Consider the following 26,787-nt stretch of genomic DNA (forward strand, 5'->3'; position numbering starts at 1 on the left):
GCTATCCGCCGCAAGCTCAATATCTTTGCAAAATTTATTAGGATCGAAAATAAATCAAATGTAAATACGATTGACAGAAAATGGAGCATTCATAAGGAAATTCATATTTTGCAGTTTTTATTTTTCCCCTTTGTTTTTACATAGTCCCTTTGAAAACAATTCCTTAAAACAATACAGTTTTTAAACCAGCACTAAGAGACTAAACAAACTATCTGGACTTTGACTGCATGACGGACTGTTCTTCGTAGAAAATAAATTCATAAGGTAATATCCACACACAATAAAAATAAAGCTATTTACTGATGAAAAGCTTTTTTTTTCAGTTTTTCATGCTAAGCTACGCTGACTGTCTTGGAAAGAATGACAACACTGCTAAACATACATCGACATTGGGGTGGGGGGGATGAAATATTACAGGACAAACTATCGTACAGATTGAAATATATTGACAAGTGAAATTATACAAAATACTTTTTTTTGGCGCAATTAGTTCTGGGAAAATATTTTTGCTTTATTTGTTGTGAAGATGTTACAGAAGGTATAACCTAGATGCATCCTTTCTCAAATCATACATTAATAGCTGCTGATTGCTTCAAATAAATAAGAAATAAGAGGCATAAAGAATTGCATGGCCATCGGCTTTACAAACATGAAAAATTAATGATAAAGACTTTTTTTTCCAGAACTTAAAGTAGAAAGAAAAAACATTGGATGTTTTATTTTTCATGCTGTCCAAGGAGAATACATCTAATACAGCTCAAAAGTGATATCGTATTCACTTTGTATGTTGGCGTTTTGTACAAATGTCAAAATATTCCGACATGAGCTCAACAGATTGCGTTTCAAACCGACTGCAATTAAAAGTGTCCATGAAGAGAGGCCTGATAAAATTAAAAATGGGAAGAAAAAAAAATCCAGAAAAACAAACAGCATTCCCCTTTCATTTGGAAAGTAACCTTGCAGAAAAGAGAAACTGGTACACAGCGAGACTCCCGCTGCATAAATGTCAAAACACTTTACGGATTCCGCCTTCCAAAGATGCTTGAATAAACTCTGTAAACAGTGTAGCTGGTCAAAACTGGACCGTGTCCAGTGTTTCCAAACGAGTCTTCCTCTACCACTCGCCTATCCAGTAGAAAAATAGCCTCTGTGTGACTAAATGGCTGGTTGGTTGGGTTCATTCACGGCTTAGTCTCAGAGGGTTCATCTCGAAAGTCTTCGCGTGGTTAAAGCGGCATCACGCCACGTGAGGGTCCTTGGCGGGGCTGACGGTGAAGCGTGATGATGTCACAGCATTGGCCCTGCCCACTGGGACCCTAGCTTCTTTGCGCTTGGAATCTTTGTTTTTGCTGCCGGGACCTGGTAGAGAACAAGAGAGCACATGAGCAAAAGCTTCTATGAAACTGATACTGAGTCCATAAATCCATTTTTGATTGCGCCTCTCCTCTTTAGGGTGAGCTGGAGATTATTCCAGCTGACATTTTGCCAGACAAATTGCAGCGCACAATTAGACAAACGTGCAAATTCTCACTCGCTTACACACATACACGTAGACAACATATAACAAGAGTGTCAAAAGTCCAAAACACTCGAACCTCAAATCATCTTTCCCTATTGAGGCCGTTCATGTAAATGCCATTCATCAATTCCGGGCCCAGAAATAGTACTCAACAGACAGTATTCTACTTTGTAAAACATACACTAATGTCATAGTTACATAGAATGCAAATGATTAAACAGTTTATGCATCGTGAACATATAACATTGTCACGAACCTCCAGTACGGGGGCGGACCCAAATACAGGACTTCGAGGCAGAGGCATAATGTTCAATGTACTTCATTCTGGAAACTGGGTCATAGCAGTCCGACGAGGCAGAGATACAGAAACACTAGGCTAGGCGGGATCCAAAAGACATGCAGTAAGGTCCGATGACTACGGGGCAAACTAACAAACTCAACAGGACAGGATCAAACAAAAGGGCACAGAATCGCTGTGACTAGGGATACTCCAACTTACGCGTAGAACAGAGAGTCCCACAGGCAATGAATGCAACTCACTAACATAAGGCAAATGCCAGTGACAAAAACTCCAACTTAAATGCCCGTCTAATTACAGTCCCAATGTGAAAAACCTGTGCCTGGCAACGCCCCTCTTGGCAGTGGCCAAGCCTGCTCATGACAAACATATAACCGAACTTATAACCCCCAAAGAGCCATATACCCCACTGTAATCAGTAGGTTTGTCAGCCCTACCTGCACACAACACTGTAAATGCCATTCATGAAAAACTCGAGGGCCGCGTGAACATTAAACTTTCATATTAAGGTGGCGGCCAGAAAATATCATCTCCTGGGCCGCAAATGGCTCCCGGGCCACCAGTTTGAGGCCCCTGGTTTAGAGTGTTGAAGGAAGGTGTAGCGCACAGTGACAATTCCCGCAAGTGTGGGAAAGATCGTGCAAACTCCACACAAGTAACATCCACAAGAGATTTGAATCGTGACTCTCAGAACTGTCACTATTAGGTCATGAGAAGGAAATGAAACACAGGCAAATGAAAAACTAACAATCAACAATCAATCTGTTGGAATGTACGACATATTGTGGTAGAAATTAAAAACGCTCAGAGGCAACACTGGTTTGTCTTTTTCTCATGAAAGCGTTTCATTTTGGTTTTGTTCTTGCGCAAAGGCTTTAATTATCCAACCAAACAAGTTATCAGCGCGTGAGATGGACAGCGGGGGGACAAAATGTGCGCAGGAGCTCGGCTTAGGCTTGCATTGTTGAACGCGGGCTTCGCTATGCAGCTCAGTTGCACGTCACGGCGTTGAGGCAGATAATTATAGAGGATTAATCCCGGCTGCTGATCTAGGAGGGGCCTAGTAGAATTGAGGGTTTTCCTTTCATGTCAGTGGAAATGAGTCAGAATGGGTTGTGCTTTTTAACACCGTTAAAAGATTCAATGTGGGGACTAAAGCGCTTTTCCAACTAGAAGTGCAGTTCAGTATGTAAAGTATAGGTGTAAATAGGTAGATAACTATGTTTGGTGGATATGTATGCATGTTTGGTAGATCAGAAGGTAGGTAGGTAGTAGAATTTGGTTGTTGTTATCTAGTTAGTAGGCAGGACAGTAAGATGGTAGGGTGGCAAGTTGGTTGGTCTCTAGGTACATGGTTAGGTAGGTAGGTTAGCTAAGTCAGAAGGTACCTATGGTGCATATATTATGTTGGTAGGTTGGTAGGTAGGTATGTAGGTAGTACAATTTGGTTGCTGTTATCTAGTTAGTAGGCAGGACAGTAAGATGGTAGGGTGGCCAGTTTGTTGGTCTCTAGGTCCATGGTTAGGTAGGTAGATTAGCTAAGTCAGAAGGTACCTATGGTGACTATATTATGTTGGTAGGTTGGTAGGTATGTAGGTAGTAGAATTTGGTTGTTGTTATCTAGTTAGTAGGCAGGACAGTAAGATGGTAGGGTGGCCAGTTGGTGGGTCTCTAGGTGCGCGGTTAGGTAGGTAGGTTAGATAGGTCAGAAGGTACCCATGGTGCATCTATTATGTTGGTACGTAGGTAGTAGAATTTGGTTGTTGTTATCTAGTTAGTAAGCAGGACAGTAAGATGGTCGGGTGCCCAGTTGGTTCATCTCTAGGTACATGGTTCGGTAGGTAGGTTAGATAGGTCAGAAGGTACCTATGGTGCATATAGTAGGTAAGTAGGTAGGTAGGTAGGTAGGTAGGGAAGGACTGTGTGTGGGTAGGTAGATTAGATAGATCTGAAGGTGTTGTGGGTAGGAAATGTAGGTGGGTAGGTATGATCATTAAATAAGTAAGGTAGCCTGGTAGGTGTGTAAGAAGCAGAAGTTGGTTGTTGGTTGGTAGGCTAAGTGGTCGGTGGATAGGTTGGTAGGTAGTAGTGCTTGGACTCACAGACTAAATCCCCAATCTCCTTTCTATTAAACTGGTGAACGTAAGGTGGCATGTTTTGATTGACATTTTAGCTGCCACGTCTCCAGAAATTACATTTTCTGCTTGGTGTGAAGGTGGCTTAACTGATGATAACATTCTAAAATGAATTAGATTGATCCGCATTATCAGCAAATACATATTGTGGTGACATTCCTCCCATGTAATTTATTGACATTCTCACCATGTAATGTCTTTTTAACAGACACCGCAGCTGGAGTGGTCGGCGCTGAAGTGCTCAATGCATTGGTTGGAGTTTCCTGTGGCAGTAAAACGGAGAAGAACACATCACTGAAAAAAACCCTAACATCTGTGAATTAAATGGGAAATGTTTACAACGTAGCGTACCTGATCGAAAAGATAAATGGTGACATCATCAAAAAAGGACACATTTCTCCCTCTGTCCCGCTCTCTGTCCAGTGGCTCCTTGGGCGACTTGAGCAGGCTCCTGAGGCCCACGCGTTTATCCACATCCGTCTCTGTGACAACAATGACCCTGCGGGAACTTTCATCCTCCGCCTCGTCTTCCTCCTCGTCTTCTGGATCGCTCCCCGGAAGCAAACCTCTCCGTCTTCCGATCCGATTGCCGATTGCGCCGTCCCCAAATCCTCCTTTGCCGGTAGGCGTGAGGGGCAGAGTCAGTGCGAGAGGCGGGAGAGCCAGAGACAGACGAGCTACTTTTGCTACCAGAGGGAAAAAACAAAGAGTAACTCTTCTTTTCGTGGTTAGATTTTCTTTGATAGACATGCGAGTTAAGGAACCTGGACCATATGAAGTGAACTACAGTGAAACCTCATTTCCCCTATCTCAGGTAGTCCCAGATCCACTTGTAACAAGTGATAATATGTAATACAGAGAGACCTGCGAGTATGTTCATTGCTCTTTTGTTTTACTTTTCTGCCAGCACGATCGTTTAGAAGTGGGAGCATTCAATTAAGATCTGAAAATTGAATCAGCCAATGTGGCTCTTCTTTCCCACATGTGAAGGTATTGCAGTAAGTAAAGGACAATGCAAAAACCCATCAAAAAAAGAATTGCTTCCAAAAATCTGATATAGCAGGGGTGCAAACAATGAATCACAATACAGCAGAGAAACCCTGTAACACAAACCTTTGATCGCCTGGTTTGCAGAGGACTGCAGCGTCGTAACCTCTGGCTGTTCAATCACAGTGAGCGGCTCGGTTTCAGTTTCCTCACACTTTGAGTCGGACTTGGTGCAGGACACACTTTCCTGTTCAGTTTGTCTGAAAAACACAACAAGGAGTCATTTAGACAGTCTGATGTCCAAGTATGGAGCCCCACGTGACAGTATGTATAAAAAACTAAAAACATTACTGAGGTATGGTCATTGATGATTAGTTTCACTTTAATACCTTTTGTCCTGGTTTTGTTCTTCTGCGGCAACTTCCTCGCTGTTGTTCTCGGCCGTTTGCTCCCCCCAGGGCCGAAGTGTGACCGTGTCCTTAACTGTCGCTCCCCAAAGCACATTTGTTTTCACATTTTCACTGAGGGAGAACTGCAGCCGTTCCTCACACACCTGAGGCGACAAAACAACAGAGCTGAATGAAGCCGGTGAAGCCAGGTGCCACAAAGTAACACGGCTCCTCCTCCTACGAAACATCGTATTTCTGACCTGCATCATTAGGCCATTCTTGGTGGTCATCGTGGAAAGAGATCTCTGGTCCTTAAAATCTGGACTTTGTCCTGATGACCTCAACATGGCATCTCTGTCCTCTGTGTCTGAGGACTCTATCAATTTATTCGATTCACCAGGAGTTCCATCCAAAGCCGCCCTGTTCGCCTTCATGGTCAAATCACTTGTCGCCTCTCCGCAAAGGCTAGAATTGGTGGCTTTTTGATCTGGCATTTTCTTTAGGGACTCCAAAAGGTCTAGGTTTTCCAAAAAAATATCACCTAATGTGTCCTCCTCATCTCCAGATATACAACACAGTTGTTCCAGTTTTTCAAAATCCTCCAAAGCTTCCTCGTCCATATCTTTCCATTCGGAAATTAATAATTCTGGCAGGCTATTATTTGGAGCTTGTGATGAGTTGAAATCATTCTGACCTTTAGTCTCAGTGGTGTCGCTCTTAATGTCTTGTGTTACATTTTCAGATGGGGCATTTAGATTTGTCACGATACAAAAATTACTTTTGGGAGATTCTGCCTCAGTGTTAAAAGGTTCTAGATTCAGGGAATTGCTAAACTCTTCAGTCTCTAAAATGGATTGGGGTGGACTCGGAAAAGAGTCGTCTAAATTCTCGAGTTTATCATCCTGCACGTCAAGATCTATGCTTGGTGGAGGACTGGGGAAGTCCACTGAGCTGAAATTGTCTACCACTGGCTCATCTGTGAAATCCTCTACCTTTGCAGTGCTCACACTTTCTTCAGTGAAATGATTTGCACCGCATGGAATTCTTCTCTCAGCTTCATGATATAAGTCAGAGTCAAGGTTTTCTTGGTCGGGGAACTTCTCCTGAGGGGCTTCAGTGATGCAAATGGTTATTTTGGCACGTTTACACTCCAAAGTGTGAGAGTAGCAGTTCACTAAAACAGAACTGTCATTTTTTTCTCTTGGTGGGTGTGGCTCCTCCTCCTGGAGGTCACAGAGCTGATTCTGAGGCCAAGTATTAAAATTCTGATTCTCCTCTGACCCCGTAAGATGCCCGCCCTCGATCATTTTCAGGCATAATGACTTGTGCTTCTCATCTTCCTCGGAGGACTCTAGTTCCAGTATTTCATTATTCTCCATTTCAGGTGATATGTTTACTAATGGATCAAATCTGTCTATTTCCAGGAGGTTCTCCCGATTTTCAACCTGTTGAATGTACAAAGACTCCGGCTTAGTGTCTTGGTCAACATTTTCCTTCACAGTTAGACTTTCTGTTAACCCCTGCCTTTCATTATTCCATGATTCCTCACAGCCGACCAAAACAGAAGGGTGTGGTTCGCTTCCTGCAAGTTCATCATTTTCTTCAGCCTCCCAAAACTCCTGACCCACAACAACGCGCTCAGCCACCTCCCAAGCTTCAGTCTGGAAACTGGGGAATAGTTCAGACCTGAGCTCATTTTCTGGACACCTCTTTTCCGGAGAGGCCCACTGATCGTTTTCATTGGGCCAAACATCCAATTCACCTGATTGTGGATAACGCTGGCAGTCAAACCAATTACTTTTGTTGTGGTCTTCCACTATCCCATCGTTGCTGTTATGAATGACAATGTTGGACGTACGTTGCATTTCCCTCAAGGGTGACCTCTCCTTTGTGACGTTACTCAGCTCTGCAGCTGCTAGTTTTTTCTCTGACTCTGTCCTGACCTCTGCAGTCTTGTTCTCACATCCGTCTGAGCAGTGCAGGTCTCTCAGGCCAAGCTGGTTGTGGTCTGTGTGATGTAGCTCTAGGTCCGGCATGTTGTTGCTTATCTTGGGGTTTTCAACACCTTCCTCTGTCCAAGAGACGAAAGCTGGACTGTTTAGTTCATGCTCTATCATTTTTCCTACATTTGACTCCATTAATGATGTCTTTTTTTCATTAAGTCTGGGGTCCTTGGTAGAACCGTCACACAGGTGAGACAATTTGGATTCCGTGTTGTCAACGAGAGATTCTATTACGGTATCTTCACAGTGATGGACCTTTAAAGAAGTGACACTGTTTTCTATTTTTGTGTATTCCTTGTATCTGTCAGAATGTAGCTTCAAATCTTTTCTCTTGCAGTCTGTTACATGAGAGATTACATCATCTGCGCATTGCTGGCCTTTTGCATAACCATCACTATCCGTGAAACTCATTGGGGGCGCATCTTCCAGTTTGGAAAACAATTTATCAATAAAGTCATGACAGTCGTTGGTTTGGGGGCCATCAATCAGTTGGGAGGATTTTTGACCATTCAGGAAAATGCCAGAATCATCTCTCTGCCCTGGAATAAACCCTTTGACTGGACAAACTGAGACACTACCAGAATGAGAGAAATTATTCTGACATGATGTAATCTCCGATATTTGTATACTCTTTTTTATAGGGTGCTTATGTTCACCCTCCCCCTCTTCTTCGGTTTCCGTTTTTTCCTCAATCCCGGTGAGTGCTCCCCTGTCACCCCCTCGGCCACTGCTCGGCCTTGAGCTAACAAGTCCCTCGCTACTCCTCCTGCTCATCCCATCCCCTTCCCAATCACTGTCTGAAAAATAGGCTGAGTCCCGATGGGGCGTTTCATTGCCTAGAGCCCGCCACCCCCCGCCTCCCACGCCCATCCAGGAGTCACTAGGAGTGATGCAGTCTGCCGAGCTGGACGTCATGGGTGACAAGACAGAGTCAGTGGGGGTGACCAGGAAGATGTCACCAGACACATCCCAATCTGGAGTGGTTGGAGTGATATCTTTATCGGCAGGATGCTTTTCAGGAACATTATCATTGTGCTGTAGTGAATGCTTATTGCATATCTTTGTGTTCATTGTGCCACAATCTTTTGAGTGATACAATTCATCTGCTGCATACACCTTATCAGTGTCGGGCCTTTCACCGCCAGGATCACTCACTGTCATTTGATCTCTATCGGGAATACTATCCGGTGTGTCATCACTCATTAGCTCACCATTCAGGAAAGAAGAACCTTTCGGACTATTATCTGTAACAAAAGATCTCACAGTGATGGAGTCTTCAAGATCCCTGCTGCGCACTTTAGGTGAAAGTTCTGAAAGATCGGTGCCTTGGTCTTCTCCTCTCAAGGGTAAAGCAGGCCCATCCAAACACTCTTCCCCTTTCTGACATGCAAGTGTTTGGTTGTGCAGTAGGCCATTTTTAGGCATGATTTCCGAAAAGACACCAGATTGGTAGTCGTCTGCTTTGTTTCCTTGGTTGTCCGGTTTTATGTTTGAGCCAATATGAAGGATCGGGATCTCAGGTCTTGTAGAAACTTTGATCTCACTCTTTTTGGCAGGTTTGGTGACTTGGGCGTAGATGGCCTCAGTTTGTGTTTCATCTTTTCCTCTGCTAGATGAGCGTATTGAACTCTCTGATTGAAACCAGATGGTTTGAGCTGAATTTGGGTCAATACATATGGACTCATACTCGGGCGAGAGAGGGGTAGGGGAAGAATCTGCTCCTTTCCTGTTTGTAGCTGTGTTTTGCTTTGATATGATTTCAGTGAGAAACGTCTCAGCTGATTGGATCTCCTTCATAAATTCTTCCCTGGTCATTTCTGTTCTCTGTGGCGCCTTCTCAGTCTGCTGTGATTGACACTCTGCTTTCCCAGTGGTGATCTCAGAGAGGAGGGAACGGGACCTTCTTATCCCTTTTGCATTAGTGTCTTCAGATTCAGTGGATGAGGAAAGGTGTGGAGCACAGACATACGGCCACAACCTTGATCCTGCTGGGTAGAGGTATTTCACAGGATCATTTCCTGACCCTCCGTTCAAATCTGTGTCCGTATCAATCTCAGTCAGAAAAAGATCCCCCTGGAACAATTCATTAGATGCTGTTAAGTCCTTCCCCGTTCTCATGCTGTTGTTGTGTTTCTCTGATGCCCATGACTGTTCTGCTGAGCCCAGCTCTGTGATCAGAGACTGGGAACGGCGCATCCCTTTACTAGGCAACACAACATGTTTTGATCTCTCACCATCTCTATTGTCTTTCTGCCCAGACTCCCATAAAACATTGGACTTGGATTCACTCGACTCTGTCATTGCAGATATCTCTGTAAGGAACAGGTGCATAGGGGATTTCTTGGCACTGGCCATACCTTTTGCCTGAAGTTCTGCATCTTCCTTCCAAATGGCTGGCAAGATGGTATCGAGGCGTGACTGGGTCCTTTTCATCCCTCTGGAAAAGAGCCCTCCAGAGGGTGGATCTGCGTCCTCAGACAGGCTCGAATGAGTGACAGTGGTGCTGCTGCTTGATTTCTCAGGTGACATGAAAGGTGAATCATCGTCATCGGAGTAGGTGGGACTGGATGAGGAATGCCCATCAGTCCCTGGCTGAGGGCGAGGTATATTGCGATAAATCGGGCGCAAGGGATTTTCCCTGCGAATGGGTGATTCAAAGTCTTTCACGCCGGAGTATGGGCTCCCCTTGGAGTTGTGCGTTGATGTTGTTTGTCTGGTTTCTTTATTACCAAAATCACAGGATAGTGGGTCTCTCATAGATCTATTACTGTATCTAGCATAAAGGTCAGTGTTGTAGCTAGGGCAAGTTCTTTGTTTTGAGTGAGGAGGGAGAGGCGGCGGACACATTTGAGTTGGGGGGTAAATGGGATGACTGGACGGCGGAAGGGACGGAGAGAGAGACGGCGATGGTGGCAATGTCTGTCGAGAGCGATGGAGCCCTAAGTGACCAAAGCTAGAAGGTGGGCAGCTGTTCATCTGAAGGGGGTTAGTCTCGATTTTGCCACTCTTGTTATAATGAGGAAGCCCTCTGTATCCAAGTGGGCGTGCAGGCAGCGGGCGTGAGTGAAGGTGGTTGCCTGATGACAAAGACAGCGAGCGAGGTTTTGGAGGAAGGACTGGAGCTTGAAAACTCGAGGGTGGTTTCTTGTCAGGAGTCTTGTTTTCTTCATCTTCTCCTAAATTGATTACTGAGAAGTCAGTCACTCTGCTTGAAGTGTCTCTGAACTCAGCCACGCCCATGTTGGGCACCTGGAGTTTCACCTCACTCGATCGCACAGTCTGGATGCCTTTTCCACCGGCACACTTGTCAGAGGAACAATAGGGCACTCGCTCTTTTCCCAGCATACCACTGCGGATCTCCACAAGCTCCATGTCTCCAGGACAAATAGAGTCTGACCTACAAGAATGCTGGCTCTTTCCTCTAATATTTGGCGAATTGTCCTGGGGAGTGTGCTCCTCTAATCGGATATAGTACTCGCTAGCGAGGGAAGGGCTGCGTGCGCTGATCACTGGGACCACAGTAGGGGTGTCCAAGCACTGCCTGTGGTTGTTGTTGTTTGCAGCCGGGATGGGTTGAGACGGGGGGAGAGGTTTGTAGCCTCGTCTAGCATTGGCCTTCTCCCAAAAATACTCAAAGTTCAAGCCTTTGCTGGTTTCTGTCACGGTCAGTATGTCATCCAATTCCGATGAGGAATGCACGCCACGGTTTCCCACGGGGTCAAGGAGTGGGTAGGAGCCGTGGCGGTCCTCTCTGCTACACTCGCGCTCTCTTTGCCGCTCGTGCGCCGCCGCCTGGAAGGCAGCTGGGCGGAGCAAGTCCCAGCGTCTTTCGAAGGACTCCTCGCTCTCGCCTCTCGTCCTTCTCCCGTCATCATATTCCTCATCCTCTTCGTCCTCGTCACCAACGCTACCTCTCGCTGTTCCTCGCTCAGCAGCCAGAAGGGAGGAAAGAAGGAGGAAAACTTCGCCCATCGATGGTCGCTGCAAAGGAGGTAGCCAGCAGGACTGCATGATCTCATACCTGAGGAGAGGAGAGGAGAGGAGAGGAGAGGGTTTAATCAATTTTGGTACAAATTAAGTGTTGACAGTACACGATATGACCATTTTGTATACAGGCCCACTGACCAGTAATCTGCATGGGACAGTTTCAATCTCGGCTGGGCCAGTGTGATCTGTCGCTCTCTGATGACAAATGTTAGAACTTCCTCATCACTTAGATGCCTGTGAGGCTGAGAGCCAAACTCAAAGAGCTCCCATATGACCACCCCTAGGGACCTGCAAGTGGGACATTGAAGAGAGGTGATTAGTCATGGCAATTATGACTCTTTGAAGACTACACCTATTCTGTGAGAAGCACATGTAAGTCAAATTTGGGAACAACACATTCAGATGACTTTAGAAAATACAATACATTCAACTGTACCTTCTAATGAGACCCAATACAGTAAATCAACAAGAGCTAACACTCTACATAGAAGGGACCAGGCTGAGATTTGAACCTGGGACCTCAGGTAAGTAAGTCAGTAACCAAAATATCAATAAACCTTAGTTTATAGTACCACAAACTACAATGTTAATTGAAAAGTCACAAAAGCAGTATATTAACCAACAGGCATCCAATCAATGCTGAATATGACTACAAAGTATAAAATATATGTCCCACAAAAGTGGAATCGGGGCAGGTACAATTTTTGGTTGTTCGTAGTTGTTTTATTCTCTCATTGAATGTTGTGGTAGACAACTTTACTCATTGATGTTGAAAGTCTTGTACTGTTGGATATTATAGGTTGGCGATTTGGTTCTTGCTTTCATTTAGTTTCCTTATCAGGCGCTACTCTAATGGCCATAGCAAAGTATAGCAACAAGTGCGCACCAAATGGGGAAACTAAAGTTGTTAAAGACAAGATTGTGGTTTTAATATGTATGGGCTTCACTCCTAGAGATGCCCTTCACTATCTCAAATGTTCTGTCTTAACTGTTAAGAATTCTGTCAAATTTTTGGTGATTCGTGGCATTCTTGGTCGGGAGGCTGCATTGTATGTTATTTTTTTGGACATACCACACATTGCTGGTCTTGGTTTGGTCGGTGACGATTAAAGCTCCTCGGTACTCTTCTAGCAGCTCGGGAGCAATCCATCGCAGTGGGATCCAAAGCTTGTCAGGAGTTAGGTAGTAGTCCTCCTGCGTGTAGAGATGAATGTACATTGACATTAAGAACTTTTCATAATCAGATATGGAAAGCCGTTTGACGTGATAACCGCTTCAAGCTCCATCTACTAGCGTGCTATTTATGATCACTAGTAAGAATGTTGAGCACACTAGAAGAATGTGGAAGAAGAATTACTAGTACTTATGCCTCTCACCCATTTTTTAAAATCCTCAAACTTCTGTGGATCCACTAAAGTTCTTTACCACCATCTAGAAAAGGCGTGCCTCACATTTTTTGTGTAAAATTGATTTACTACTCTTGTATAGTTATCTCCTGTTAACAGTCATGAAAAAAATATTGCTGATTCCACATACAGTACCTTGTACTGGTTGTGCGAGAGGCCGTAGTCGCCTATTCTCACAGTGAGGTCAGAGGTCAGCAGGCAGTTCCGCAGAGCCAGATCACTACAGACAACACAATCATCATTTTAAATAAAGAAAAACATTTTGTCTAAGTGGTGAAGACTCATTATTACTGGCTTTAAGTTCCAGAGTGGGAGATATGTCTGTGAGTGTTATTGCACACTCTGTTTCTATGTATTACTGCTCTGTGTGGTAAAGTAGTAGATGTTTCAAGTTTTATAATTACGTTACCATTTAGGTTTCATCATTTCCAATTGCCTGAAAATGTCACGTTAGCATACAGCTAGCAGAATTTTGCTACATTTTTTGAATGACTATTTGGGTGTTTTAAAATACAAAAATTAATAATCTTTTGTTTTATGAGACAGTTTTCCAGTACACCAATGATAAGTAACAAACAGCTTAAAGAAAGCACCGTTCACCTATTTCGTTCCTCAAAGTTAGACTGTACCATCGTCTGACATTTCTTCATAGGAAAAAAGTGAGAGCAGCATTATTAAACGTGTAAAAGTAGTAAGTTTAAAATATTCAAGTTTAGCGATCCCATTGTAAAATTCATTGTTAAACATGGATAATGAAAAATATAAGTTTTTCCACATGGTTTATCTATACCCTGGATTTTCATTGCGGGTGGGTCTGGAAGGCATCCTACGCGTTTCACTAAGTAGCAAGATTACGGATAATCAATAAATCAATCAATCAATCAAACCTTGATTTATATAGAACCTTTCATACTTAAAAAGCAACGCGAAGCGCTTCACAAGGCAATGAGTAAAAGACACAAACGCCACCGACGCGCGGTCAGCAAGACCCGACCTGTGGATGTAGTTGTTCTCATGAAGATGCAGCAGGCCTGACGTGATCTCAAAGGCCATCCGCTGAAGAGTCAACAGGTCTCGCGTGGGAAGGTCTGGCGTCATCCCGTCGGACTTCCGTTGGGCCCGCAGGTACCGCTTCAGGTCACCCTGCAAGCACGCAAAAAGTGAAGTATGCGTTTGCGCCGGAGAGGATGAATCGCTGCAACGAGCGCGCAGGCCCCGCTCCTGCCGTAAATATGTCCGCCACCCTACCCCCCTTCTTTATTTATTTGTTTTCCACCACACCACAGGAATTAATAATGAGCTGGCAGCCTTTGTGTTAAGTCATTAGGGCTGCGAGGAAGGACGAGAAACAAAGCGGGGGGATGATATAAAAGGATGGAAAAATAGTTTGCATTGAAGGGAGGGAGGGACGACCAGCATTTACAACCGAGATTGTTATTTGTTCCATGTTATTCATTCCATTCTCTTCATTTCCTCGCATTTTTGTGTCTACTTACTTCCATGAGGATGGAAGATTTATTATCTAATCGGATATCAACCATTATGTTGCCATGACAATCTAATCTGCCCGGGGCCTTTGGCATCAGCAGTGCTGCCCCACCTAACTTTGACTATGCTAACAATCGGATTGTTAAACCAATCAAATTCAAATTCTTCCTCACGGAGCCCGAGCGTAGGCCCTTGGTGACATCACCCTTTTCTTTCCTCCGACTGGTTGGTCAGAGCAAAAGTTGTTACAGCTAACTTCGATGAGCAAAACACGTCTGCACACATTCAATTAATATTTAATTTTCAGCACGTCTGCAGAGTACGGTGTAGAGTGGTACCTCAATATTCGCGAGGGATGGGGAACGAGCCCTGCTGCAAATAATGAAAATATGCAAGTACCGTATATAAAGTTAGTTATTGCCTATAGGTGGCACGAGATGGTGGCAGAGCCCTATCTATGTCTAAACGAAACCTGTCAACTCGAATGCTTTTACACCAAGATGCAACCACACGCCACTAAAGCACAGATTCTAGAAATAAATAGATAATAGATATATATTGATTCCAAAAGGATCTAGATGATGCTGTTATACGCCAATTTTATATTCTATCGATGGGTGACATGGATGAAGTCAGCTACAGTGAAGAAAATAAGTATTTGAACATCCTGCTATATTGCAAGTTCTCCCACTTAGAAATCATGGAGAGGTCTATTGGGTTTATGTTTGGAGACTGGCAAGGCCACGCCAGAACCTTGAGATGCTTCTTACGGAGCCACTCCTTGGTTTTCCTGGCTGTGTGCTTCGGGACATTGACATGTTGAAAGACTCAGCCACGACCCACCTTCAATGCTCTGACTGAGCGAAAGAGATTGTTCCCCAAAATCTCACAATACATGGCCGCGGTCATCCTCTATTTAATACAGTGCAGTCGTCCTGTCCCATGTGCAGAAAAACACACCCAAAGCATGACGCTACCACCCCCATGGTTCACAGTAGGGATGGTGTTCTTGGGATGGAACTCATCGTTCGTCTTCCTCCAAACACGGTTAGTGGAATTATGACCAAAAAATTCAATTTTCGTCTCATCTGACCACAAAACTTTCTCCCATGACTCCTGTGTATCATCCAAATGGTCATTGGCAAACTTAAGACGGGCCTTGACATGTGCTGGTTTAAGTAGGGGAACCTTCCATTCTACCTGATAGACAGGTGTTCAAATACTCATTTGCAGCTGTATCACACATATAAATCGTTAAAAAAAAATCATACATTGTGATTTCTGGATTTTTCTTTTTAGGTGATCTCTCTCACAGTGGACATGCCCCTTCGATGAAAATTTCAGACCCTTCCATGATTTCCAAGTGGGAGAACTTGCAATATAGCAGGGCGTTCAAATACTTATTTTCTTCACTGTAAATCACGACAGGAAAGGCCTGCCACTTGTACCTAGTCACACCGATGCCCGCCACGACCATCTTCGTTTGCTCTTACCAGCTGACAGAATTCCATGACCAGGAGAAAAGGGATGCTTTCGCTGCACTGGCCCAGACACTGAAGTATGTTGGGATGCTTCAGACTCCTGCATGTGGACACAAATCAGACATTGTGGAAAAGATTTGAAAGGTCAAATAAAGATCGAGTCCAAAAATAGAGCATCAGAGGCGAGTGTGGTGCAGCAGACGCAATGAAAAAGAAAGGGCCGGGCGAGCTCGATTGCACATAAACATGTTACCGTGATGTCTCTCGGTGGGATTGTTGGTTCATATTCTCGAGCGGTTTTTGTCCTTGAATTGTGTACTACACAGGTTTTACCACTTGGATGCACGGGCACTTTCCTTCATTTCCACTGTGGCGAACCAGATTGTCTCCTTAAAAGACCCCCACGCCTCCACCCTTCCTTAAAAGCCCACTTTTCTCTGATTGGACAACTCGCATAAGCCTACCGTGGACCAACTCCCTGGTGGATGCGCTATGAGCAAGCATTTTTTTTTTTTTATCCCATCAAAATGTATTTCTTCTGAACGGTTTTAGGCATGCCGTTGGCCAAAATGACCTGGTTTGAATTTAAGATCTATGCAGCTTGTTGACTGAATGCAATAATAACAATTTAATGCCAAAAACGCTTGCAAAGGACAAGATTTCCAACATAGTTACACCACTTAATATTCAACCAAATAATATTCAAGTACCTGCCTGCTTTGTGGTTGGTGCCCATTCTTCATTTAAAAAAGGCAGGTTCAATTCAAATGAATGAACGTGGGTGACCAGTGTAACCTCACCCCCCCCTTTAATTTTTTTTCATTTACACCAATGTCCCCTTTCAGACCTCGTTCCCTATAAGTGGGTAACAATCCACCGCTTGGTGAATTGTGCTTCTCAGTGACATCGACATTGCTGTGAATACTAGGGAGCATCAAGCCTCAGAGGATGCCATGTTATGCCCCAATCAGAATCAATATATCATATCATAATATCATTCCATATTCATATTGAAGAAGGTGAGCAATCCAATCGGAGCAAAGCTTTCTCACATGTTGCGTATTAATGAAAAATCTGTTTCAACTGCCGGACAAAAAAAAAAAAAAGAATAGCTCGGAAAAAGGACATTCTGGGCATTTCCAGCCCAAATTATGTTACAAACCTGGGAAAAGGACATCAAAGATTATGGGAACTTTAAAGCACACACGTTCTAGTGCTTCTTTGTCGAGAAAGTCTTTTTGTATTTTAGTACAGAACTGTGATTGTTCTGGACTAAATTACAATTACATAATCAAGCGTCCAATAATATTTGGTAAATTCATTTATTAGTTTTATTCTCTACTGACGGTAAGGGCCCAAAACAATGAAGGAATGTATTTATTATTTATTTTATTAATTGATTTATCTGAGCAAATAATTGGTTGAATTATTTTTTCAAATAATAAATATTTGTAAACAAACAATATTAGAAAAAGATAAGTAAATACATTCATTAATTACACTAATGGAATTTAAAATGAGCAAGGATTATTCTGTTACTATTAAGAATAACTAACATTATTTTAAAGACTTATTTTTTATTCTATTGAAGTATCTTTGAATGACGGGACCCGGGCGTCCATGTTAGGAACCAAATGTGGCCATTGAACACAAAAGTGTCCGAAAGATTCTTTTATTGATCTGTGGGGCAGTACTAATCGAGCCCCAAGAACTAAAGCCGTCAAGCACTCTACGAAAAACGGTCCCCGTTTTTTTGCGCAAGACTCGTAGTGACCGAAAACTCACCTGTACGGCTCCGACTCAGCCAAGAACTTCCTCTGCTCCAGCGGGCTGGCGCTGACCCGCAACTCCTTGACCACCACCTGCGAGGAGCTGCAGTCGCACAGCACCTCGGCCAGGATCACCTGCGACACGTCCGGCAGACAGAAAGGTGGAAAGTCATGCGGGTTTGAATCGTTTTAAGGGGATCTATGCGAGTCCGCGTTGGCTTACTTTTCCGAACCATCCATTTCCAATCTCCTGCAGGTAGTTCAAAGTGTGCCTTTTGAAGCATTGCGATTTGGAGTCTGTGTAGAGAAATAGTCATCAAAACTTTATGACATATGAGCCCTCAAACTCAAAAGAGTGCTTTGAAGCATCCCAACAAATCACAAGCGAGACCGACACTGCAAGGTGCTGTAAAAAGGCCTGAAACAACAATTACCGTAGTTTCCGGCTTACAAGCCACAACGTTTTTCACACGCTTTCAACCCTGCGGTTTATGCGGTGATGCGGCTAATTTCTGCATTTTTTCTAACGGCTGCAAGGGGCCACTTGGGCGGAAAAGGTAAGAATGAGACCGGTAGAATATATGTGCCAAGGAAGTGAGTTTTACCGCCCCTGTTAGCGCTGCACTAGCATTATCCCTGTGCTAGCGTGTTGCTGCTGTGTTACTGGCGTGTCTCAGTGATATTTACCAGTAAGTTTTATTTAACCGGCCCTGTTAGCGCTAGCATTAGCACAAGCTTTAACGCGGCGCTAGCTAACGCTTTCTGTGTACCATCTTTCTTTGTAAATATCTCGTGTTTCAATGTCGGCACTTGCGGCTTTTACACAGCTGCGGCGTATGTATGTACCAAATGGTATTTCCTTTACAAATGTACTCTGTGAGACTTCTAATCAGGTGCGCTCTGTAGGCCGGGAATTACGGTACCTCTCACATACTCACCATAATACATATCACACATAAAATAAATCCCACATGCATCTCACATTCACCCCCAAACATCTATCACCCTCCCAAACACACACACACACACACACACACACACACAACACACACACACACACACACACACACACACACACACACACACACACACACACAAAAACCCTCTCACACACCAAAAACCTCTGACACCCCCCAAAAAACTTTTACAAAAAAATCTCTCACATTAAGAAAACTTACACATCCATGCAAAACAAACCTTTAAATGTAAATACATAATAAATAAATACATAAATAATATTAACAATAAATAAAATGAAAAAAATAAATTAAATGTTATCTTTTACAGCAAAACTACTGGTCCTCAAGAAAAAACTCATACACCAAAAGATGTCTGAGTGATAAAAAAAAAAATACTCATACTCACCAAAAACAACAAAAACAAAACCCTCATGCACACTCTTAAGCATCTCACACACTAAAAAAACTTTCACACAATAAAAACCTCTCACAAAAACTAATAAGAACTCTCCGGTGATAAAAAGCTCTCATTCACACAAAAAAATCCTCTCACTCTCACAAAAAAAATTCTCACACATCTACCTAAAAACCTCTCACTCACCCCAAAAACACTCACATGCAAGCTAAAGAAGTTCTCGCACACATCAAACATTTCTCTTATTCAACAAAAACTCTTTGTTAAAAGACAAAAATAAGACCTCTTAAAATTCCACCAAAAAACAAACTTACCGGAAAAACGAGCACACCCACAAACTCTTCAATTCACCCCAAAAGCTCTTTCTGCCCCGCCATTAAATTCTTTCTCACACCCAAACCCAAAAAGCACCCATATGAATCAAACAAGTTGCATTTATCAAATACTATCTTATTAAAACTAGGGGGAAAATAAAGAGGTAAACGATTTCTTTTCTCCGTGAGGAGTCAAACATTGTGTTTAAAAGGAAGCTGTGTGAACACGAGTCATTTGAAATCTCCATTTCGATTGGCTCTGCGATGCAGTAAGTCTGTTCTGTTGCTGGGCAAGGTAACTGTGGGGAACCTCAGGGCAAGGAGAAGCGTCACTTACCTGCATCGTGCAGGGCGGCACAGTTGGGCCTCTCCCTAACGGGCAGCGTATAGACCTCAGGGAGCGACGGGCACGACGACAGGCTGTCCTCCTGGATGGGGCTGGACCCTCCGGAACATTCCTCCCCATCAGCATTGTCAAACTCCTAAAAGAAACAAAATTTACCAGCAGAGAGGTTAAAAGAGACCCGGACAAGTTGAGGAATTAATAAGCATAACTGCACGAGCAATTTCTATATTGCTTGTTGTCAGTTCAAACACAACAGCACTATATGATCTAATATATGAGTATTTTACGGCTATCCGTTTTTGAGCCGCTTATCCTCTTAAGGGTCTTCGGGTTGCTGGAGCCTATCTCAGCCAACTTTGGCCAGGAGGCGGGGGATATTTGCATATACTGTAAATACATAATGTAGATATTATCTGCGATTGGGTGGCAACCAGTTGAGGGCGTACCATCCATAACCAAAAGCGGCTCACAAATTGATGTATGGCGAAATTATTATAGTATTGTTTTTATTATGAATAATAATTTTAGTATTTTTTGTCATTTTTAATAGAAGTCTCAACCAACTTTTAACTTTTATTTAAAAAGACCAAGAAATTACAAATTATACTCATGTATTGCTTCCAGGTATGTATTTTGAATATCTCTTACATTTTATTACATCACAGATACCTTACACTGAATATTATAATTTTAGGATTAGTTCCTTTATTTATGTACAAATGATATTATGATTGCTCATGTTGTTGGTGGTATTATTGCCATTATTGATAATAACAAAATAAAATAAAATATATTCAATTTAATAATAATAATAACTATTGTAGTAGTGTTAGTAGTAGGTGTAGTATTAGCTGTGGTATTTATGATAAAATAATTGTATATTTTTTTGTTACATAAGTATTATTATTGTTGATATCCATCTTCTTAGCCACTTATCCTTAGCACATGGAGACAAATAGCTGCACTCACAATCACACCTCGGGGCAATTTAGAGTGTCCGATTAATGTTGCACGTTTTTGGGATGTGGGAGAAAACCAGATAGCCCGGAGAAAAGTCACGCAGGCACGGGGAGAACATGCAAACTCCACACAGGCGGGGCCGGGATTGAACCTGGGACCTCAGAACTGTGAGACCAACGCTTAACCAGTTGATCCACCGTGCTGCCTACAAATGATATTATCATAGCTCTGTTATTTATGATAAAATAATGGTAACTTTTTTTGTTACATAAGAATTATTGTTGTTGTTGTTGTTGATATAATAATACTTATTGTTATAATACTAATAAAAACAACCAAAATAATAATAACTATTTGAGTCTTTTCACACGGTAATTTTCCTCTGAATTGTAATTTTTTGTACTTTTTGTAATTGTTTGTTTGTTAAACAAATACATGAAATGCTAAATGGTTTACATCTGAATGAAAGCGTCATTTCCCAACACATGAGATTCCCCCCCCCCCCCCACGCCGTAAGACTTTGGGGAGTCAACGAGTTGCACTTACATTGAATCCCACTCCTCCCCTCTTGCAGCATAGGCAGGTGAGGAGCAGGAGAACAAAGGAGACGAGCCCAGAGCAAGAGATGAGGATGACCACGTAAGGTGGAGGCGACAGCGAGGCGGTCCTGCTCTGAGAAACTGAAAGGAGCACATACCGAGGAGAAAGGGAGGAGAGGATGTTTAGTTTTTCTTACATTTGTTTTTCTTAGTTTTTTTTTTTTTTTTTTAGGAGGGTTGAAGAAACGAGACTTGGCGGAATCATCAAGGTGTGAAATCGCGTTACACGCACTTTTGTCTTGGAGGGAGAATTAGCCATTGGAGCGTTGTCCTACAGCGCCTGGTTGAGGTCAACCCCAATGACAGTTGGCATCAGGGGATTTTTTTTTTCATTATTCATATTATTATTCAAGTGGGAAGCAGGAAAGTCCAAGGTTGGAAAAACAAAACAAAAAGTGGAATCAAGAATCGGAAGTTTGAAAGTAGCAGCCGGTCATTCCGGTATATAAGAAACAGAAGCACAAGGAGAGGGAAGTGTCAGCATTCCACTCACAGTTAAGAAGCAAAGGAAGGAGGGAGGGAAGTGGAGGGGGGCGGGGGGGGGGGGGGGCTGGATTTGCTTATTGGGTTGGGGGGAAAACGGGGTTGGAAACCGGAATCAAAGAATGACATAATAAAGGTAGACTATTCAGGTGAAAAAAGAGAAAGAGGGAGCAGGTGGGACATGTGTACATTTGTACCTCAAAGTGGTCGATTGTGGGGTGTGAACCATCTGTAGAAAAGAAAAGGGGCAGGGGGTGGAGCCTGGTTAAACACCCTCAAGGTGACATCTGAAGATCCCAGTCGTAAAAAGTATACGAGGGTCCTCGGGGTAGTGCTGTAGCGGTACTAAAGTCAGATTTACAGGATGGAACACGTATCTGGATCTTCGATTTTTTTTGTTTTGTTTTGTCCAATCGGATTTCAGCCTGTGTTGCCGTGTCGATCTCATTTGCCCACGGCCTTCGCGATCAGTAGTGGCATCCCAGCTCAAATAAACTTTATTAGTGATGGGACTTCATTTTTTTTTTTCAAGTAATCAGATTTCAAATTGATCTTCACCGGCCCAGATAGCTGGCCCTTTGATGATGTCAGCATTTTCCGTCATCTGATTGGTCAGTGCAGAGGTGTTTGACGAGTAAGTCAATACCAATCTGCACAGATTATTACATTTCATAATTAACATCCTCGGTGAGTATCATGTATTCTATATTTTTTTTTGTCATGTTAGAACTGTTACAGCTCCTCCTATATTTATTTTTCTCTGGTATTGATTAGTAGTGCAAGAATAGACAGATTAATTGACAACCAATACATTATCAAATTAATTGACAACTATTTTGTTCAATGAATGATCATAAAGAGACCTTGTTTCATTTAAAATTGTACAAATCTTCGAAATTTCAGCCTGAAAAACAAATATTTTCAGATTTTTGTAGTCTTCCACAAAGCAGACTGATATCGTTTGTTTCATCAAAATAAGATTTTTTCAGACATCTTTTATTCTGGAAAAAAAAAATTATAACTTTTTTGCTTAGTTTCTGACACGTCCCAGTCCTAATCAAAAAGTGAATCATAATCACTTTATTTATGTGTTTTCTCAATTTGAAATAGTGTCCTGTTTTGGGGGGGAAAAGGGGATGGGATATTTAATAAAAAAGCATTTAATTAATCCACTAATTGAAATTCTTCTTGTAATCATGTTGTCATTGTGCTCCATTTCTGACCTCCAAATGTCATAGCGTTAGCATAATAGCATAATTGACTAAATCATTTTTAACACATGTGACAATATCTATTAAAAAATATACAGAGGTGCTTACTAAAAATGTTTATTTCTTATGTCCCTGTTTTAATTGAGGTATCTGGAGTCTTCTTGTTTCTTTATTTTTCTTGTTTTCCAAAACAAGACTTTGGCGATTCTGCGAGCAGGATAACGAGATGTCGGTACCACCGAGGACCCCCATGACACATTAGTGCCCCCACAGTACTTTGCTTTGTTGTCTCAATAACTTTTGTCCAGAGCATAACGCAGCAAAACCGTTCAAGTCCTGCAAGTGTCCGGATTGCGTCCACAAAGTACGACAAATGTTGTTGTGGTTGCCGGCCAATCGCAAGGCACACATAGACAAACGACTACCCGCTCTTACATTCACATCTAAATATAATTCATTCTTTAACCTACTTTGATTTTCCTTTTGGATTGTTAGAACACGCAAACTCCACACAGGGAGGCGTGAGCCAAGATCCAAACCCATGCTAACCGCTCATCCACTGTGCTGCCATGGTATCAATCCATGCACTTTCTATTGTTCTTGTTATGAGTACTTGCAAGATGCAGCAGTTTTTAAGAATCTTTCTTTTTAAGAATCCCTGTTGGCCTGTTATCAAGCTCCGAGGTATCCAATTTTCATATTATTTTTCTTTTTCTTCACTTGTACTACAATTTTGGCAGACTACTGAGTGGGTGAGCCCAGTGAGACAAAACTGTGCTTGTTGACAACTGTGCACCACAAATACTATGAGTGACGTGATAAAATTGTACTAGTTAACATCTCGTGCTCAAATAGTAGTACTTGTAGCACACAGTTTTCCCGCACTAGGTACCTTATTAGAGTGCAGATGAAAACAAAAAACATCACTGGTAATACATGGCCATTGTACAAGGACATACTACATGAACCCATGAAAGGAAATTGAATAAATGTTCCAAAAGCTTTCCGTATCCATGAATCAAGTGTCTCACTTTTGTATTCCCGAATATAAACAAAAACTATGGTTGCCCTCACTTCTGTACAGGGGGAAATACTTAAAAAGGTACTTGTAGTGATATATCTGTGCTTTCAAAGTAAACTTTATGGAAGAGAGATGAGAAATTAATGTAAATCTATAATCACCTCAAAAACAGCTTTTGAACATTGAAAAAAACGAGATTACAAATTTTACGAGAATGCATTTCACTAAACCGTACAACTGTCTGATACAAGTCTGGTAGCTTATTGCTAACGCACAATGCAAAGTGCCATAGACAGGATAGCAAATGTAGCATGGATATCGCGACGTTATATTTGAATGGAAACAATGCAGCACACACAAAGACAAAAAAATAAAAAATACAATGCTCACAGGTGTTGTTTTAGTATTCTCTGTGAAAAACTGAGAAAAATTACTGCAGCTCACTGAGCAGTTTTGAATATCTTCTATCTACATATGAATTATACTGTCACCTGGTGGCGAAGGGACACACATCAGAAGGAGCAGCACAATGTCCATTGAATTGAAGTATGAAATCATGACATGCAAACTTAATGATTTGCTATTCTATTAATGCAAGAAAAGTGTTTTCTCTTCTCATTGTGTTGTATGTTTTTATAAAGTACGATGCTGTAGCATGCTAATTTTCATCTAAACTCGTGAGTCAAAGCATGACTGTAGAACATTTTTTTTTTAAAATACAGTCACCAGCAAGGTCATCTCACTGTCAACACCGCATGCATAAATTTCAGAGTATATTTAAAAATGCATGAGCTTCCCAAAATAGTGTCAGAGCAAGGTTGCTGAGCTAAATGTGGGACACGCCGAGACAAGGGACGCTTGTTGCGTGTTGCCATTTCGGTGCAAAGTTGACAGTTTTCGGTGCAACTGGACCCGTCACAACCTGCTGAGTTGAAAAGAAGTCGGAATTGACATCCCCCATCGGAAACGATGTCAGAGATCATCTTCAATGCAGCACAGGATGTACAAAATCATCATCAACAAAGGCTCTCGATACATATTTTATCTTTTTGTTATACATAGTGCATAGAAATAGGAACCTACCCTAACCTGACACAGGGCCTTTTCCATCAGGCCCCCGCAGTGTCTTACCAAAACAACACAAAGGCATGCACGTATTGCACAACTCTGCTAAACCTTGGTAAGGGGGGGGGGGCGAGCGGGGGGGGGGGGTAGGGTATGGATTCTTAAAAATAGACGCTAGCCAGCATTGCTTCAAAGCCTGAATAATCCGAGTGTCTTTATCTTGTCTTTTTTTTATGCCGTCGATGTGAGGCCCATCATTGCATGCCCCCCCCCCTCGTGATTCCGTTTTATTTGCATCACTGCATGCATGCACCATTCTCCTGCACTGCTGCAATAACAATTGACATTATCTCACGGCCACGTTGATAATAAAGCATAATAAAGAGCCCCCCACCCGCCCCCACCCCTTCTCTAGCTCCACTGACAGCTATTCAATTCAACCCCCGACATCCCTTCTTTCCATCCCTCCACCGACTCGGCTCACCTTCTCTCTGCGGGGCGCCGAGTGCTCTCTCCGGGCTGATGTACGACATGACCCCCGTCAGAGCCAACATCAGCCAGCAGTGGGGTCGCATCGTCGCCGCCACAACAACAACAGCATCGGTGTCCTCCGGTCTCGGGTTGGCTCCCTTCCTTCGTTCCCCTCGTTTTTTTTTTTTTTTTTTTTGGGGGGGGGGGGGTATAAAAGAGCCTTCCTCTCCTCCTCCTACTCTAATCCGCAATTGAGCACGGTGGTCTCGACCTGCTATTGTGCATCCTCAGGCTGCTCATACATGACAACATCCAACCAGTCACCCCCCTCGCTGCTCTTCTCTTCTACGTGTGCACCCACCTCACGCCCCCACCTCGCAAAAACGTACCCAAAGCCTCCGCCAGATGACGTCACAGCTTCACGACGAGCATTGTCAAATATAATGCTAGACAATAGCATTTGTACTGACTAGACATTTTCAATACGATTCAATATATTAAATTGTATAAAAAAATTGGTTCATCAGTCCATATATAAGTCACATAAAAATTGTGGTATATATGGACAATTCGTCCATTTTTTGATCTGCTTAATTGGACACCCCCACAAGATGTACGTGTGATTGTATTAAAAATTCATACCTTTTATATATTAATGACACAAAAGTCAAAACATGAGTCTGTCATTCCTGCTTTGCATGAACAGTGTATCCAAGAGGTCATGTAATATGTACCCTATTTTCACAATGTGATGTTAAATCTTCTCTCATTTAATAGTGTTTTGAGAAGTTTTTTTATTGACAATTATGAATTTTCAAGGGCGCTGCCATTTTTGTGAGTCACATGACCTACGTGCGCGGTTGTGACGTGTACCGTGCCGCAACAAAGGTTCGATTACATGGGACACCATTTATGCCCAGCGCTGATTTCTCTGATTTATCCTCATCTGATGAAGAAATAGCAGTACCGGTTGATCGGGAAGACGGAGGAATACACTTCCATGCAGATTTGAACCTGTGACTGTAATTAATGTTGAATATTCGGATGGTTCTTCGGGCGGAATGACGCGGAGTCTGACTACTCAGAGGCATACGTGCGGGACATAAGTGCGTAAACAAAGGCCCCCGGAACTCTGGGCTGGCAGCTGCGGATGGTTCTTCGGACGGGAATGAAGCGGGGTCTGACGAGTGAACTCCGGCGGTGGGCCGCGAGCTGAGCTTCCAGGCGGCAGAGGCCTTTAGTCTAGCGTCGGCATCCGGGGCTAACGGCCTCCGGCGCCTGGAACCTCCGCCGGAGCTCGCTCGACTCTGCGTCATTACCGTCAGAAGAACCAGTTCCGGGCCGGTAGCCGGGGGCCTTTGTTTAGGCACTTATGTCCCACGCGTAGGCCTCCGAGTAGTCAAACTCCGTGTCATCGCACCCGAAGAACCATCCGAATACTCAACATTTACAGCCACGGGTTCAAATCTGTTTGGAAGTAT

General features: G+C 42.9%; 1 protein-coding gene across 2 annotated transcripts; it reads right to left on the reverse strand.

The window, feature by feature from the left end:
* Positions 1 to 106: 106 nt before the first annotated feature.
* lmtk3 (lemur tyrosine kinase 3) lies at positions 107 to 25,754 on the reverse strand. 2 transcript variants are annotated; one of them, XM_061819049.1, is made up of 16 exons: positions 25,320 to 25,754; positions 21,003 to 21,136; positions 19,488 to 19,632; positions 17,686 to 17,759; positions 17,479 to 17,597; positions 15,706 to 15,793; positions 13,719 to 13,867; positions 12,860 to 12,944; positions 12,391 to 12,512; positions 11,457 to 11,606; positions 5,589 to 11,352; positions 5,329 to 5,492; positions 5,066 to 5,199; positions 4,304 to 4,638; positions 4,140 to 4,215; positions 107 to 1,359 (listed from the first exon to the last, which is right to left on the reverse strand). In XM_061819049.1, exons 1-16 carry the CDS (start codon positions 25,408 to 25,410, stop codon positions 1,238 to 1,240), a joined length of 7,752 nt encoding a protein of 2,583 aa, XP_061675033.1. In that variant the 5' UTR covers positions 25,411 to 25,754; the 3' UTR covers positions 107 to 1,237. The 2 variants fall into 2 exon arrangements, with proteins under 2 accessions (XP_061675033.1, XP_061675034.1); XM_061819050.1 differs by lacking the exons at positions 19,488 to 19,632; positions 21,003 to 21,136; positions 25,320 to 25,754 and adding an exon at positions 18,401 to 18,449.
* Between the last annotated feature and the right edge of the window lie 1,033 nt (positions 25,755 to 26,787).

The sequence above is a fragment of the Syngnathoides biaculeatus genome, chromosome 5 (genome assembly GCF_019802595.1).
Source record: "Syngnathoides biaculeatus isolate LvHL_M chromosome 5, ASM1980259v1, whole genome shotgun sequence".
Lineage (NCBI taxonomy): Eukaryota > Metazoa > Chordata > Actinopteri > Syngnathiformes > Syngnathidae > Syngnathoides > Syngnathoides biaculeatus.